At 41.7% G+C, this 14,029-nt stretch overlaps 1 protein-coding gene across 1 annotated transcript in view; it reads right to left on the bottom strand.

Annotated features, from left to right (window-relative positions):
- Positions 1-14,029, bottom strand: part of col21a1 (collagen, type XXI, alpha 1) — a 213,423-nt gene that overhangs the window by 141,608 nt on the left and 57,786 nt on the right. The window contains exon 8 of the mRNA XM_063068745.1: positions 8,872-8,955. Coding sequence (XP_062924815.1) covers positions 8,872-8,955 — 84 coding nt within the window. The remainder of the gene's footprint in view (positions 1-8,871; positions 8,956-14,029) is intronic.

The raw sequence follows: 14,029 nt of genomic DNA on the forward strand, positions 1-14,029 counted from the left end.
TATAATTTCCTTTCTTCTGCCTCTCTCCCTTTTTAAAGAGTGGGGTGACATTTGCAATTTTATAGTCTTCTGAAACTGTTCCAGAATCTAGTGATTCTTGAAAGATCATTACTAATACCTCCACAATCTCTTCAGCTACCTCTTTCAGAACTCTAGGAAATACATCATCTGGTCCAGGTGACTTATTTACCTTTAAACCTTTCAGTTTCCCAAGAATCTTCTCCCTAGTAGTGGTAACTTCACACACTTCATGACCTGTAGCACCTGGAACTTCCACCATACTGTGAGTATCTTCCACAGTGAAGATTGATGCAGAATACTTACTCAGTTCATCCACCATTTCCTCATCCCCCATTACTACCTCTCCAGCATCGGTCCAGCGGTCTGATATACACTCTCGCCTTTCTTTTACACTTTATGTATCTGAAGAAACTTTTGGTATCCTTTTTAAACTATTGGCTAGCTTACTTTCATATTCCATCTTTACCTTCTTAATGACATTTTAGTTGCCTTCTGTTCACTTTTAAAAGCTTCCCAATCCTCTAACTTCCCATTAATTTTTGCTCTTTTGCATGCCCTCTCTTTGGCTTTGAGTTCTCTTGTTAGCCTTGGTTGTGAAATCTTTCTTTTAGAATACTTCTTCATCATTAGGATGTATATATCCTGTGCCTTCTGAATTGCTTCCAGAAATTCTAGTGATTGCTGCTCTGCTATCATCCCTGCCAGTTTTTTTTCCCCCGATCAATTCTGGCCAACTGCTCTCTCATGCCTCTGTAATTCCATTTAATCCACTCTATTACTGATACATCTAACTTTAGTTTCTTCTTCTCAAGCTTCAGGGAGAATTTGATCATATTATGATCACTGACCCCATAGGATTATTTTACCTTAAGCTCTCTAATCAATTCTGGTTCATTGCGAACACTCAATTCAGAATAGCTCATCCTCTACTGGGCTTAACCACGAGCTGCTCTGAAAAGCCATCTCATAGGGATTTGAGAAATTCTCCTTCCTGGAATCCAGCACCAATCTGATTTTCCCAATCTACGGGCATATTGAAATCCCCATGACTATTGTAACATTGTCCTTTTGGCATGCATTTTCTATCTCCCGTTGTAAATTGTAGACCACATCCTTACTACTGTTTGGGGGTCTCTATATAACTCCCATTAGGGTCTTTTTACCTTTGCAGCTACTTAGCTCTATCCACAATGATTCAACACCTTCTGATCCTATGTCACCACTTTCTAATGATTACACACACACACACACACACACACACACACACACTGAACTGAACACCACTCCACTCCCTTAGCAATTTTTGTTCATATTTCTTTCTCAATCCCTGCTAAAACATTGTTTATATTGTTTACATTTACATCATTTATTATTATATTGTAATTTGTCCTTTACTGTGCCTATTGTCTTGTTTATTAATTATTGTACTGTCTTGCACTGTTTTGTGCATTTTATGTAGTCCCGTGTAGGTCTGAAGTCGAGTGTAGTTTTGTGTTGTTTCATGTAGCACCATGGTCCTGGAGGAATGTTGTTTTGTTTTTACTCTGTACTGTACTAGCAGTTATAGTTGAAATGACAATAAAAGCGACTTGACTTGACTTGACTTGTTCCGTAACTTCCACCACCTCCAACGGGATCCCATCACTAAGCACATCTTTCCCTCCACCCCCCCCCGCTTTCCACAGGGATCGCTCCCTACGCGACTCCCTTGTCCATTCATCCCCCCCATCCCTTCCCACCAACTCCCTCCCGGCACTTATCCTTGTAAGTGGAACAAGTGCTACACATGCCCTTACACTTCCTCCCTCACCACCATTCAGGGCCCTAGACAGTCCTTCCAGGTGAGGCGACACTTCACTTGTGAGTTGGCTGGGGTGATATACTGCGTCCAGTGCTCCCGATGCGGCCTTCTATATATTGGCAAGACCCAATGCAGGCTGAGAGATCGTTTCGCTAAACACCTACACTTTGTCTGCCAGAGAAAGCAGGATCTCCCAGTGGCCACACATTTTAATTCCACATCCCATTCCCATTCTGACATGTCTATCCACAGCCTCCTCTACTGTCAAGGTGAAACCACACTCAGGTTGGAGGAACAACACTTTATATTCCGTCTGGGTAGCCTCCAACCTGATGGCATGAACATTGACTTCTCTAACTTCCATTAATACCCCACCTCCCCTTCATACCCCATCCTTTATTTATTTATTTATTCTCTCTCTTTTTTTCTCCCTCTGTCCCTCTCACTATACTTCTTGCCCATCCTCTGGGCTCCCCTCCCCCTTTCTTTCTCCCTAGGCCTCCCATCCCATGATCCTCTCCCTTCTCCAGTCTTGTATCCCTTTTGCCAATCAACTTTCCAGCTCTTAGCTCCATCCTTCCCCCTCCTGTCTTCTCCTATCATTTCGGATCTCCCCCTCCCCCTCCCACTTTCAAATCTCTTACTATCTCTTCTTTCACTTAGTCCTGACGAAGGGTTTCGGCCCGAAATGTCGACTGTACCTCTTCCTATAGATGCTGCCTGGCCTGCTGCATTCACCAGCATTTTTTGTGTGTGTTGCTTGACTTGACTTGATTTCATTTTTTACCAGCAGAGCAATGTTGCCCCCTCTGCTTTCCTGCCTGTCCTTTTGATACAATATGTATCCTTGGAAATTAAGCTCCCAGCTATAATCTTCTTTGAGAAATGATTCAGTGATGTCTACAACATTATACACACCAATCTTCAACTGTGTTACAAGTTCATCTACCTCGTTCTGTATACTGTGCATATTCAAATATAACACCATTAGTCCTGTATTCATCCTTTTTGATTTTGTCCACCTCCCAGGTGCCAGGGTCAGAATGTTTTGGATTGGGTCCATGACATTCTAAAGGGGGTGGGTGAGCAATCAGAAGTCTTGGTACATACTGACACCAAGAACATAGGACAAGTGAGGAGGTCCTGAAGAGAAAATTTAGTGATCTTGATAGAAAGCTAAAAGGAAGCTTTTCTCTGGATTGCCATGTGTCCCTGAGGGTAAGAATAGCATGGTTTGGCAGATGAATAAGTGGCTGAGAAACTGGTGCAGAGGGCAGGGTTTTAGATTCTAACCATTGGGATCCTTTCTGGAAAAGGGATGACCTGTAGAAAAGGAGCAGGTTGCACCTGAAACCAAGAGGGACGAATATCCTTCTGGGCAGGTTTGCTAGAGCTGTTGAGGAAGGTTTAAACTCATTTGGCAGGAGGATGGGAACTGGAATGATAGGGTAGGGCTGAGGATTGGGCTGATGGTTTACGAGCAGAGGCAGTGTGTAGTGAGACTGTCAGGAAGTACAAGCAGATGATAGGGCAAAATTGCAGTCAGTGGGATGGGTTGTAGTGTAGGAGGAGGACAAAATTGAAAAAGGGTTTGGATACAGGATTTTATATTTGAATGCATTCCGTATACAGAATAAAGGAGATGATCTTGTAGCCCAGTTAGAGATGGGCAGGTATGACACTATGGGCATCATTGAGTTATGCTGAAAGAAGATAATAGTTTGGAGCTTAAGATCCAAGAATACACAGTGTATCGAAACAGCGGGAAAGTAGGCAGAAGGGGTGGTGTGGCTTTGTTGGCAAAAATTAAATCAATTCCTTAGAAAGATCCTTAGAATCAAAAGACATAGGATCTTGAGGGTAGAGCTAAGAAACTGTACGGGTAGAAAGACCTGACAGGGGATATATACAGGCCTCCAAACAGAGGCCAGGATGTGGGGTACAAATTACAATGGGAGATAGAAAAGGCATGGCAAAAGGGTAATGTTATGATAGTCATGAGAGATTTCAATATGCAGACAAATTGGGAGAATCAGCCTGATGCTGGATCCCACGAGAGAAAATTTGTAGAATGCCTCCGAGATAACATTTTGGAGCAGCTTATGGTTCAGCCTATTAGGGAATCAGCTATTCTTTACTAGGCGTTGTGTAATGAATTGGATTTGATTAGGGAGCTTAAGGTAAAGGAACCTTTAGGAGACAGTGATCAAAATATGACAGAATTCACCCTGCAATTTGAGAGGGAGAAACTAAAGTCAGATGTATCAGTATTACAGTGGAGTAAAGGGAAATACAGAGGCAAGAGACAGGAGATGGCCAAAGTTGACTCTAAAGGGACACTACCAGGGATGACAGCAGAATGGCCAGAGTTTCTGGGAGCAATTTGGAAGGGTGCAGGATAGATATATTCCAAATTAGTATTCTAAAGGCAGGATGTCACAATCATGGCTGACAAGGCAAGTCAAAGCCAAAGATGAAATATAGGGATAAGTTAGCCAACAATATCAAACAGGATACCAAAAACTTTTTCAGAATTATAAAGAGTAAGAGAGGTGAGAGTAGATATTGGACTACTGGAAAATGACACTAAAGAGGTAGTAAAGGAGGATAACGACATGGCAAAAGAACTGAATAAGTAATTTGCATCAGTCCTCACTGCGGAAAACACTAGTAGTATGCCAGAACTTCAAGTGCCATGGGGCAGAAGTGAGTGCAGTTGCTATTACTAGGGAGAAGGTGTTTGGGAAGCTGAAAAATCTGAAGGTAGAAAAGTCACCTGGACCAGATGGATTACACCCCAAGGTTATGAAAGAGGTAGCAGAAGAGATTTTGGAGGCATTAGTAATGATCTTTCAAGAATCACTTGATGCTGGCGTGGTTCAGGAGGTCTGGAAAATTGCAAATGTCACTCCAACCCTCAAGAAGAAAGGCGGAATAAAGGAAATTTTTGGCCAGTGGTTGGGAAGACGATGAAGTCAATTGCTAAGGATGTGGTTTCAGGGTACTTGAGGGTTCATGGCAAAATAGGCCAAAGTCAGCTTGGTTTCCTTCAGGGAAAATCTTGCCTGACAAATCTGTTGAAATAACAAGCAGGATAGACAAGGGAGAATTGGTGCATGTTGTGTACTTGGATTTTCAGAAGGATTTTGACAAGGTGCTGCATATGAGGTTGCTTAACAAGATAAGAGCCCATGGAAAGATACTAACATGGTTGAGTATTGGCTGATTGGCAGGAAGCATAGTGTGGGAATAAAGGGAGCCTCTTCTGATTTGTTGCCTGTGACTAGTTATGTTCTGCAGGGGTCCGTGTTGGCACCACTTTGTTTTACATTATATTCCAATGATTTGGATGATAGAACTGATGCCTTTGTGGCCAAGTTTGTGGATAATACAAGGATAGGTGGAGTGTTAAGGAAGTGTTAAGGAAACAGAGGCTGCAGAAGGACTTGGATAGATTAGAGGTATGGGCAAAGAAGTCAGAAATGGAATACAGTGTCAAGAACAGATTGGTCATGCACTTTGGTAGAAGGAATAAAGCATAGACTATTTTCTACACGGAGAAAATTTAAAAAACCATTGAAATCTGTTGGATATTGAAAGACCTAGACAGATGGGGGAGTCTAGGACCAGCGGGCACAGCCTCAGAATAGAGAGGTGTCTCTTTAGAACAGAAATGAGGAGGAATTTCTTTAGTCAGAGGATGGTGAATCTGTGGAATTTATTGCCACGGGTGGCTGTAGAGGCCTGGTCATTGGATGTATTTAAGGCAGAAGTAGATAGGTTGTTGATTAGTCAGAGCGTGAAAGATTATGGGGAGAAGACAGGAGAAAGGGTTGAGAGAGAAATGTCAGCCATGATGAAATGGTGGAGCAGACTTGATGGGCTGAATGCCCTAATTCTGCTCCTATGTCTTATGGTCTTATAGACTTCTGATTGGGCCATAAGATGACATTCGTGAGATACCAATGTCATCTACACACTGATGTAACTGGTGACATATGGCACATATTCTTTGAAGCCTGTATCTTCTCTGTTTGTTGTGGCCTCCTTGAACATCTGCAAGTTAGCCTTGAAACATAGATATTGCCTCAATAGGCTATATAGTGATGGTCCTCTTGACTGGTTTCTCCATTTTTCAGCAGCAGTCAGTATTCTGGGATTAGGATTATGGAGATGTGGTCAAAGAGACCAAAATGGTGATGTAATTATGTAAGTACCACATTGTTTGTATAAACATGTTTTCTCCCCTAGTGGCTCTGGTGTCATGTTGGTAGAACTTAGGCAAAATGTCCGGTAGATCAACATGATTGAAACTCCTGCAATTATAAAGACCTGTCCAGATGCTTGTTTTGTACAGAGGTGAAGATACTGTAAAGCTTTCCCAGTGCGTCCTTGGCGTTCGCGCTCAGGGGAGACGTAGACACAAAAGTAAAATCCCTGAGCAAGTAATGTGTCTGGCAATTAATTGTAAAATGTTCAATTGCCTCAGAACAGTGACTACTAACTATATATGAATTTATCTTCTCAATGATAGCTGCTCTTGTCCAGGAAAGTAGAAAATATTTCATTACAAGTAACTTTCATTGGTGGCTTGAAGAGTTAGGTGACTTTTACCTAAGAGTTAGGTGAGTAATGCTTTAGACAATATCCAACCTGCCCTTCCCAGTTTTGATGAGGCTGGTCCAATTTTGGCTCCAGTCAATGATGCCCACCCCCCCGCCCCCCATGATATTGATGCAAAGGAATACTTTGTTTAAAATCTATTCTTTATTGGGATGTGGGTATTGCTGTCAAGACCAGTATTTATTACCCTGTTGGCAATTTCTCTGAGCTTTTTCTGGTAATGTTATAGATATGGACTGGAAGTAATTATGAAGCCATCTATAGCTCCAAGGTCAAAATATTCTCAGACAAAAAAAAACATAATGCATTGCTTTCCGAAATTGCTTCCAACATTTTACATTTTTAGATACAATTCTAGTGGATTAATTATCAATTTAAGGGAACTACTGTGGAATTACTGAAAGAGAAAAATGTCCAATAAAAGCTAAAAGTTCTGTGAGAAAAAAAATCTTATATGCTGTTTCCAATATACTCAAGCAGAAATGTAAAAAGATAGCCCCAAAACTTTCAGCTCAACTTACATAAAAATATGGATAATTTTAGGATTTTGAAAATATTGAGAAAAGATTATTGTTGGCTTAACACAGTTTGTTTTTTTTTGGAAATTTTAAGTTTTCTTTTCATAACCTTACAATGCATTATGATGTAATTATGCCGGTGTCACCTTACCATCTATGCATCATAGAATTATAATCAGCCAGATTCAACAATCAATGATTGACCCAATATTTTACTAGAACTTACTCTTAAAACATTACAATCTTTCAACTATTTTCATTGTTAGCAAAATCTTTGATGGCAATGAGGAGATGTATGTGAGTAAGCTATATTGGCTGGATGAGTAGTGTCACAATATCTTTGCACTCAACATCAGCAAGACCAAGGACTTGACTGGGGATTTAAGGTAGTTCAGAGTACAGGTACCAGTTCTTACAGAGGGGTCCGCAGTGGAAAGGGTGAACAGCTTTAAATTACAGTGTGTCAACATCTCAGATCTGTGCTAGGCTCAATACATTGATGAAATCATGAAGAAGGCAGGCTTCTTTGTTCAGGGTCTGAGGATATTTGGCATGACAGAATCGGAATAAGGTTTAATATTGCTGGCATATGTTGCCAAATTTGTTGTCTTTTTGCAGCAGTACTTTGTAATTTATAATAATAAAAAATCCCATGAATTACAATAAATATTAAAAAATATTAAGCATGCAAAAAGAGAGCAAAAACAAAAAAAAAATAAGTGAGGTACTGTAGGTGTGTTCATTGTCCATTCAGAAACCTGATGGCAGATTGTAAGAAGCTGTTCCTAAAATATTGAGTATGTGTCTTCAGGCTTCTGTACCTCCTCCTTGAAGGTGGCAATGAGAAGAGGGCATAACTTGAGTGATGGGGGATGTCACCTTTTGAGATGTCATTGATGCTGGGGAGGCTAGTGCCCATGATGGAGTTGGCTAAGTTCACAGCTTTCTGCAGCTTTTTCTATTTCTGTGCAGTGGCTCTTCCATACCAAATGGTGATGCAACTTGTTAGGATGGTCTCCATCTGTAGAAATTTGTGTGAGTCTTTGGTGACATAACAAGTCTCTTGCAAATTTCTATAGTTGTACGGTGGAGAGCATTCTGACTGGTTGCTGGATATGGATGCTTCAATGCACAGGATCACAAGAGGATACAAAGGGTTGTATACTCAGCTAGCTATATCACAGACACTACCCGCCACTATCAAGGACATCTTCATGATGTGATGCCTGAAGAAGACGGCATCCATCATTAAGGACCGTCACTATCTGGGAGAGGCTCTCTTCTTATTACTAACATCGGGGAAGTGGTACCTGAGCATAAAGACCCACACTCAGTACTCCAGCTTCAACCATTTCTTCCGTTCCATTAGATTTCTGAATGGTCCATGAACCTATGAACACCACCTAATTATTCTTTTTTTAACTACTTATTTATTTTGTAACTTATAGTAATTTTATGTTGTACTGCACTGTAATGGCAAAACAACATATTCACACCACAGAGATAATAAAACTGATTCTGATTTTACTAGATACTCCTCTTTTATAACCCCTCACCCACCCCATCCTGCCCATCTGGCAGATTAGTGCAGACATTCACTTCAGATCATTGCTTGTGAACAGACAATGTGGCAATTCCAATAAAGAAACAAACTAATTAACAGCTTCTTTGATTGGTTCTAGATTTTAGATAACAAACAACAATCTGTAAGTCTGTAGAGTATTCAGAAAGAGCAATTGAATATAAATGAAACTTGCAGTATATGCAGTATGTGGTAGAAACCTGTGATTTGTCTAGTCGTCACTATTATTGCCAAATGACTTCCACTTTAGCTAGTTAAAACAAGGAACATTTCTTCGAGAAAGTTGCAAACTACTATATCAGTTGTAGGAAAGTAACAATTATTACCTTTTTTCCTTGAGGGCCAGGTGGCCCTGGGGAGCACGTACATGGTGGTGATGTTGCAAAAAAGTCATCAAGACTACTGTCACACTAAAATGAAAAATAAAGCACAGATAAAATACTAAAAGGTAATTGCAGTTGATATTAAATTTACTTAATGTTTGAATTTAGGTAAACTCTTAGGAGTAATATACAAAGATAGTAAAAAGGAAAAGTCATTGGTGCACAAAACAATGTTAGTAAAGTAAGAACATAAGGAAAAGGTATAGGAATTTTGGTCGGGCGCTGGGTGCTTGGTGAGATTCAGCGGGGAGCAGGCACCCGGCGCTCGGCCGGGAGCCATGGTCGAGTGGTCGGTGACTTGGGCCGGCTCCCCCACTGGACTTAGTCTGGTGAGAAGGGTGTGAGGACACCCAGCAGGACTTAAAAAAAAACAAGACCTGACAAAGGGCGGAAGAGCTCCTTGTGAGCCAACGGCCATCTTCCGTGGAAGAGATTAAAGCCTCACCACGTATCTATGAATTGTATGCTATGCACTTAGTTAGAAGAGACATGATGAACTTGGGCACTGCACTGTGTGCCTGGACCTGCCTAAGGCCTCCGCCTAAGGAAGGGCTGAGCTCCAAGAAGCGGCCGGGGCTGGAAGTCGACATGGCCTCGGGCTCGAGTTCGGCGGGGGCGGCGGTGGGCGGTGCCAAGGCAGCCAGCAAGAACAAACTGGAGGAGAGGCTGTACTCGGTGCTGTCGCAAGACTGAAGAAAATGGAGGCGCATAGCCACCAACCCCGGATTTGGGACGGCACCCACTGACTGACTGACTGATAGGAATTGCTTATTTCTTTTTGATTTTTCTCTACTTGCCTAATCTTCTTAATCTTAAGTCTGGACAGTCCAAAGATCGATTAATCTTGCATGCGTCCACTAGCACAGCATTTCACTTTGAAACTGGAAATTCTTAAGATTCATAATGATCTGAAATTTTTTTTCATTGCATGTTTGTTCTACTATCATTAAGGGGAAGCATCCTCATTGCTCTGTCAAGCCCACTCAGAAAGCATATATAGTTTAAAGAGATCCATTCTCATGCTCCTAATTCATAGAGAGGTGAGGCCCTTTTTTGTTCAAATTTCCCTTCGATAATCACTTCAACCATAAAATTAAACTGGTGAAATTTTGTTGAATAGAAAATGTATCTTTGCTTAAAACGGAGGCCAAACTGCATAACATTTCAGCTTTGATCTCAGATCTCCTTTCTTTAACAAATCTTCTCCTTGCTACATAACACTTTATGTTCCTTGTGTAAAGATACACAGATATTTCTGAATATTATGTTTATTTTTTACCTACTAAAGTGGATGGTTTCACATTTCTCCATATTATACTCCATCTTTCTATTCATTTAGCCTTTCTATATTCTGGTGCACACTTTGCTCTCTCCCCTAAACTCACTTTTCCTTCCATTTTTGTATCATTGGTAATTTAAAAAACAATGGATTCAGTGCATCAGCTAAGTTGTTAAGTTGTTAATATAGACTGTAAATACTGAGGCCACAGCATAGATCCCTCAGGAACCTGCTGGTTCATGCTAATCTTATTAGAGGGGGCTTTTCTTTGCTGGTATGTTTTTGGAAATTACGAATTGAAAAACTAGCCATTGAAAATTACAATGATTGGAACATGATAAGATCAAGAAACTATAAGACATGGGAGCAGAATTAGGTCATTCAGCCCATTGATCCTCTCCAGCAATCAACCATGGCTGACTACATTAAACACTCTTACTAATCAAGAACCTATCAACCTCCACTTTAAATATACTCAATGACTTAGCTTCCACGGTCATCTGTGGCAACGAATTCCACAGATTCACCACTCTCTAGCTAAAGAAATTCCACTTCATCTTTGTTCTAAAGGGACTTTCTTCTATTCTGAGGCTGTACTCTCTAGTCCTAGACTCCCCTACTATAGGAAAAATATTCTCCACATCAACTCTATCTATGCCTTTCAATACTTCGTAGGTTTCAAAGAGATCACCCCCATTCAAAGTTCAAAGTATACTTATTATCAAAGTATATACTTTTATACAACCTTGAGATTTGTCTCCTTACTGGCAGCCATGAAACAAAGAGCATCAACAGAATCCATTAAAAAACAAAAGAAGACTGTCAAACACCCAGTGTGCAGAGAGAAAAAAACAAATTGTGCAAATAATAAAGCAACCAAACAGCATTCAGAACTAAAGTTCACAACTGCAGCCAATTCAGAGATCCACAGAAGCCCTCTCTGGAGTCTCTTTTAAACTCCAGAGAATATAGACTCAGATCTCCCTCATACATTACAACTTTCATTTTAAGGTCCACTTTCATAAACATCCTTCAGATCCTCTTCAATGTCAGCACAATCTTTCTAACATATGGGGCTCAAAACTGCTTATAGTATTCCAAACATGGTCTGACAAAGGGCTTTTAAAGCCTCAGCCTTACATTTTTGCTTATATATTCTAGATCTGTTGCAATGAATGCTAAAATTGCATTTGCCTTCCTTACTACCAACTCAACCTGCAAGTTAACCTTTAGGGTATCGTGCACTTGGATTCCTAAGTCCTTTGCATGTCCGATTTCCAAATTTGCTCCCATTTAGAAAATTATTGATGCTTCATTCTGTCAAAGTGAATGACCATAAATTTCCCTACCCTATATACCATATCTGACAGTTCTCTACTCTTTTTCGATCTCTCTGTCTCCACCTCTGGAGACAAACTCTTGACCAACAGCTTTTATAAACCTACGGTCACCCATGGCTATTTTCAATAAACCTCTTCCCACCCAGTTTCCTGAAAAAATGCTATTCCATTTTCTCACTTCCTTCGTCTTCACCATATCTGTTCCCAGATTGAGGCTTTCCTTTCCATGACAGCAGAGATGTCTTCCTTCTTCAACGAATGGGTTTACCCTTCCTCCACCATTGATGCTGCCTTCACCCACATCTTCTTAATTTCACAGACAGCTGTGCTTACCTTAACAGTTAGGGTTCCTCTCATCCTTACCTACCACCCACGAGCCTCCACATACAACACATCACTCTCCACAACTTCCACCATCTCCAAAGGGATCCAAGCACCAAACATATCTTTACCTCCCCCATTCTCCGCTTTCCATAGAGATCACTCCCTCCATGAATACCTTGTCCATTTGTCCCTCCCCACTAATCTCTCTCCTGGCATTTATCCCTGCAAATAGCCAAAGTGCTACACTTGTCAGATGGCCAAACATTTTAATTCTGATTCCCGTTCCAACATGTGGGTCCATGCCCTACTCTTATGCCACGATGAGGCCACCCTCAGGGGGGAGGAACAATATCTTATATTCCATCTAGGTAGCCTCCAAGCTGATGGCATGAATATTAATTTCTCATTCTCATTTCACTCCCCCTCCCTTCTTCTTCTATTCCCTACTCTAGCCTCTTACCTCTTCTCCTGGTGCTTCTCCACCTTCCCTTTTACCATTCCCACATACATAGTCATAGTCATAGTTATACTTTATTGATCCCAGGGGGAAATTGGTTTTCGTTACAGTTGTACCATAAATAATAAATAGTAATAGAACCATAAATAGTTAAATAGTAATATGTAAATTATGCCAGTAAATTATGAAATAAGTCCAGGACCAGCCTATCGGCACAGGGTGTCTGACCCTCCAAGGGAGGAGTTGTAAAGTTTGATGGCCACAGGCAGGAATGACTTCCTATGACGCTCTGTGCTGCATCTTGGAGGAATGAGTCTCTGGCTGAATGTGCTCCTGTGCCCACCCAGTACATTATGTAGTGGATGGGAGACATTGACCAAGATGGCATGCAACTTAGACAGCATCCTCTTTTCAGACACCGCCGTGAGAGAGTCCAGTTCCATCCCCACAATATCACTGGCCTTTTGAATAAGTTTGTTGATTCTGTTGGTGTCTGCCACCCTCAGCCTGCTGCCCCAGCACACAACAGCAAACATGATAGCACTGGCCACCACAGACTCGTTGAACATCCTCAGCATCGTCCGGCAGATGTTAAAGGACCTCAGTCTCCTCAGGAAATAGAGACAGCTCTGACCCTTCTTGTAGACAGCCTCAGTGTTCTTTGACCAGTCCCAGTTTATTGTCAATACGTATCCCCAGGTATTTGTAATCCTCCACCATGTCCACACTGACCCCTCTGGATGAAAACAGGGGTCACCGGTACCTTAGCTCTCCTCAGGTCTACCACTAGCTCCTTAGTCTTTTTCACATTAAGCTGAAGATAATTCTGCTCACACCATGTGACAAAGTTTCCTACAGTAGCCCTGTACTCGACCTCATCTCCCTTGCTGATACATCCAACTATGGCAGAGTCATCCGAAAACTTCTGAAGATGACAAGACTCTGTGCATTAGTTGAAGTCCGAGGTGTAAATGGTGAAGAGAAAGGGAGACTAGACAGTCCCCTGTGGAGCCCCAGTGCTGCTGATCACTCTGTCCGACACACAGTGTTGCAAGCACACGTACTGTGGACTGCCAGTCAGGTAATCAAAAATCCATGACACCAGGGGAGCATCCACCTGCATCGCTGTCAGCTTCTCCCCCAGCAGAGCAGGGCGGATGGTGTTGAATGCACTGGAGAAGTCAAAAAACATGACCCTCACAGTGCTTGCTGGCTTGTCCAGGTGGGCGTAGACACGGTTCAGCAGGTAGACGATGGCATCCTCAACTCCTAATCGGGGCTGGTAGACAAACTGGAGGGGATCTAAGTGTGGCCTGACCATAGGCCGGAGCTTTACCTATTACCTTCTTTACCTGGCTTTACCTATCACCTTCTAGCTATCCTCCTTCCCCTCCCCCCAATTTTTTATTCAAGCATCTTCCCCCGTCCTTTTCAATCCTGAAGAAGGGTCTTGACCTGAAATGCCAACTGTTTTTTTCATTTCCATGGATGCTGCCTGACCTGCTGAATTCCTTCAGCACTTTGTGTTTGTCATGGTATACCATCAGCCACTTTTCTGCCCGTTCTCTCAATCTGTCCAATTCCTTTTGCAGACTCCTTGCTTTTTCAATACTGTAGGACCCTCCACCTACATTTGTGTTATCCACAAACATGGTCACAAAGCCATCAACTCCATCATCCAAATCATTAACATATAATGGG

The sequence above is a fragment of the Mobula hypostoma genome, chromosome 2, assembly GCF_963921235.1.
Source record: "Mobula hypostoma chromosome 2, sMobHyp1.1, whole genome shotgun sequence".
Taxonomy (NCBI): Eukaryota; Metazoa; Chordata; class Chondrichthyes; order Myliobatiformes; family Myliobatidae; genus Mobula; species Mobula hypostoma.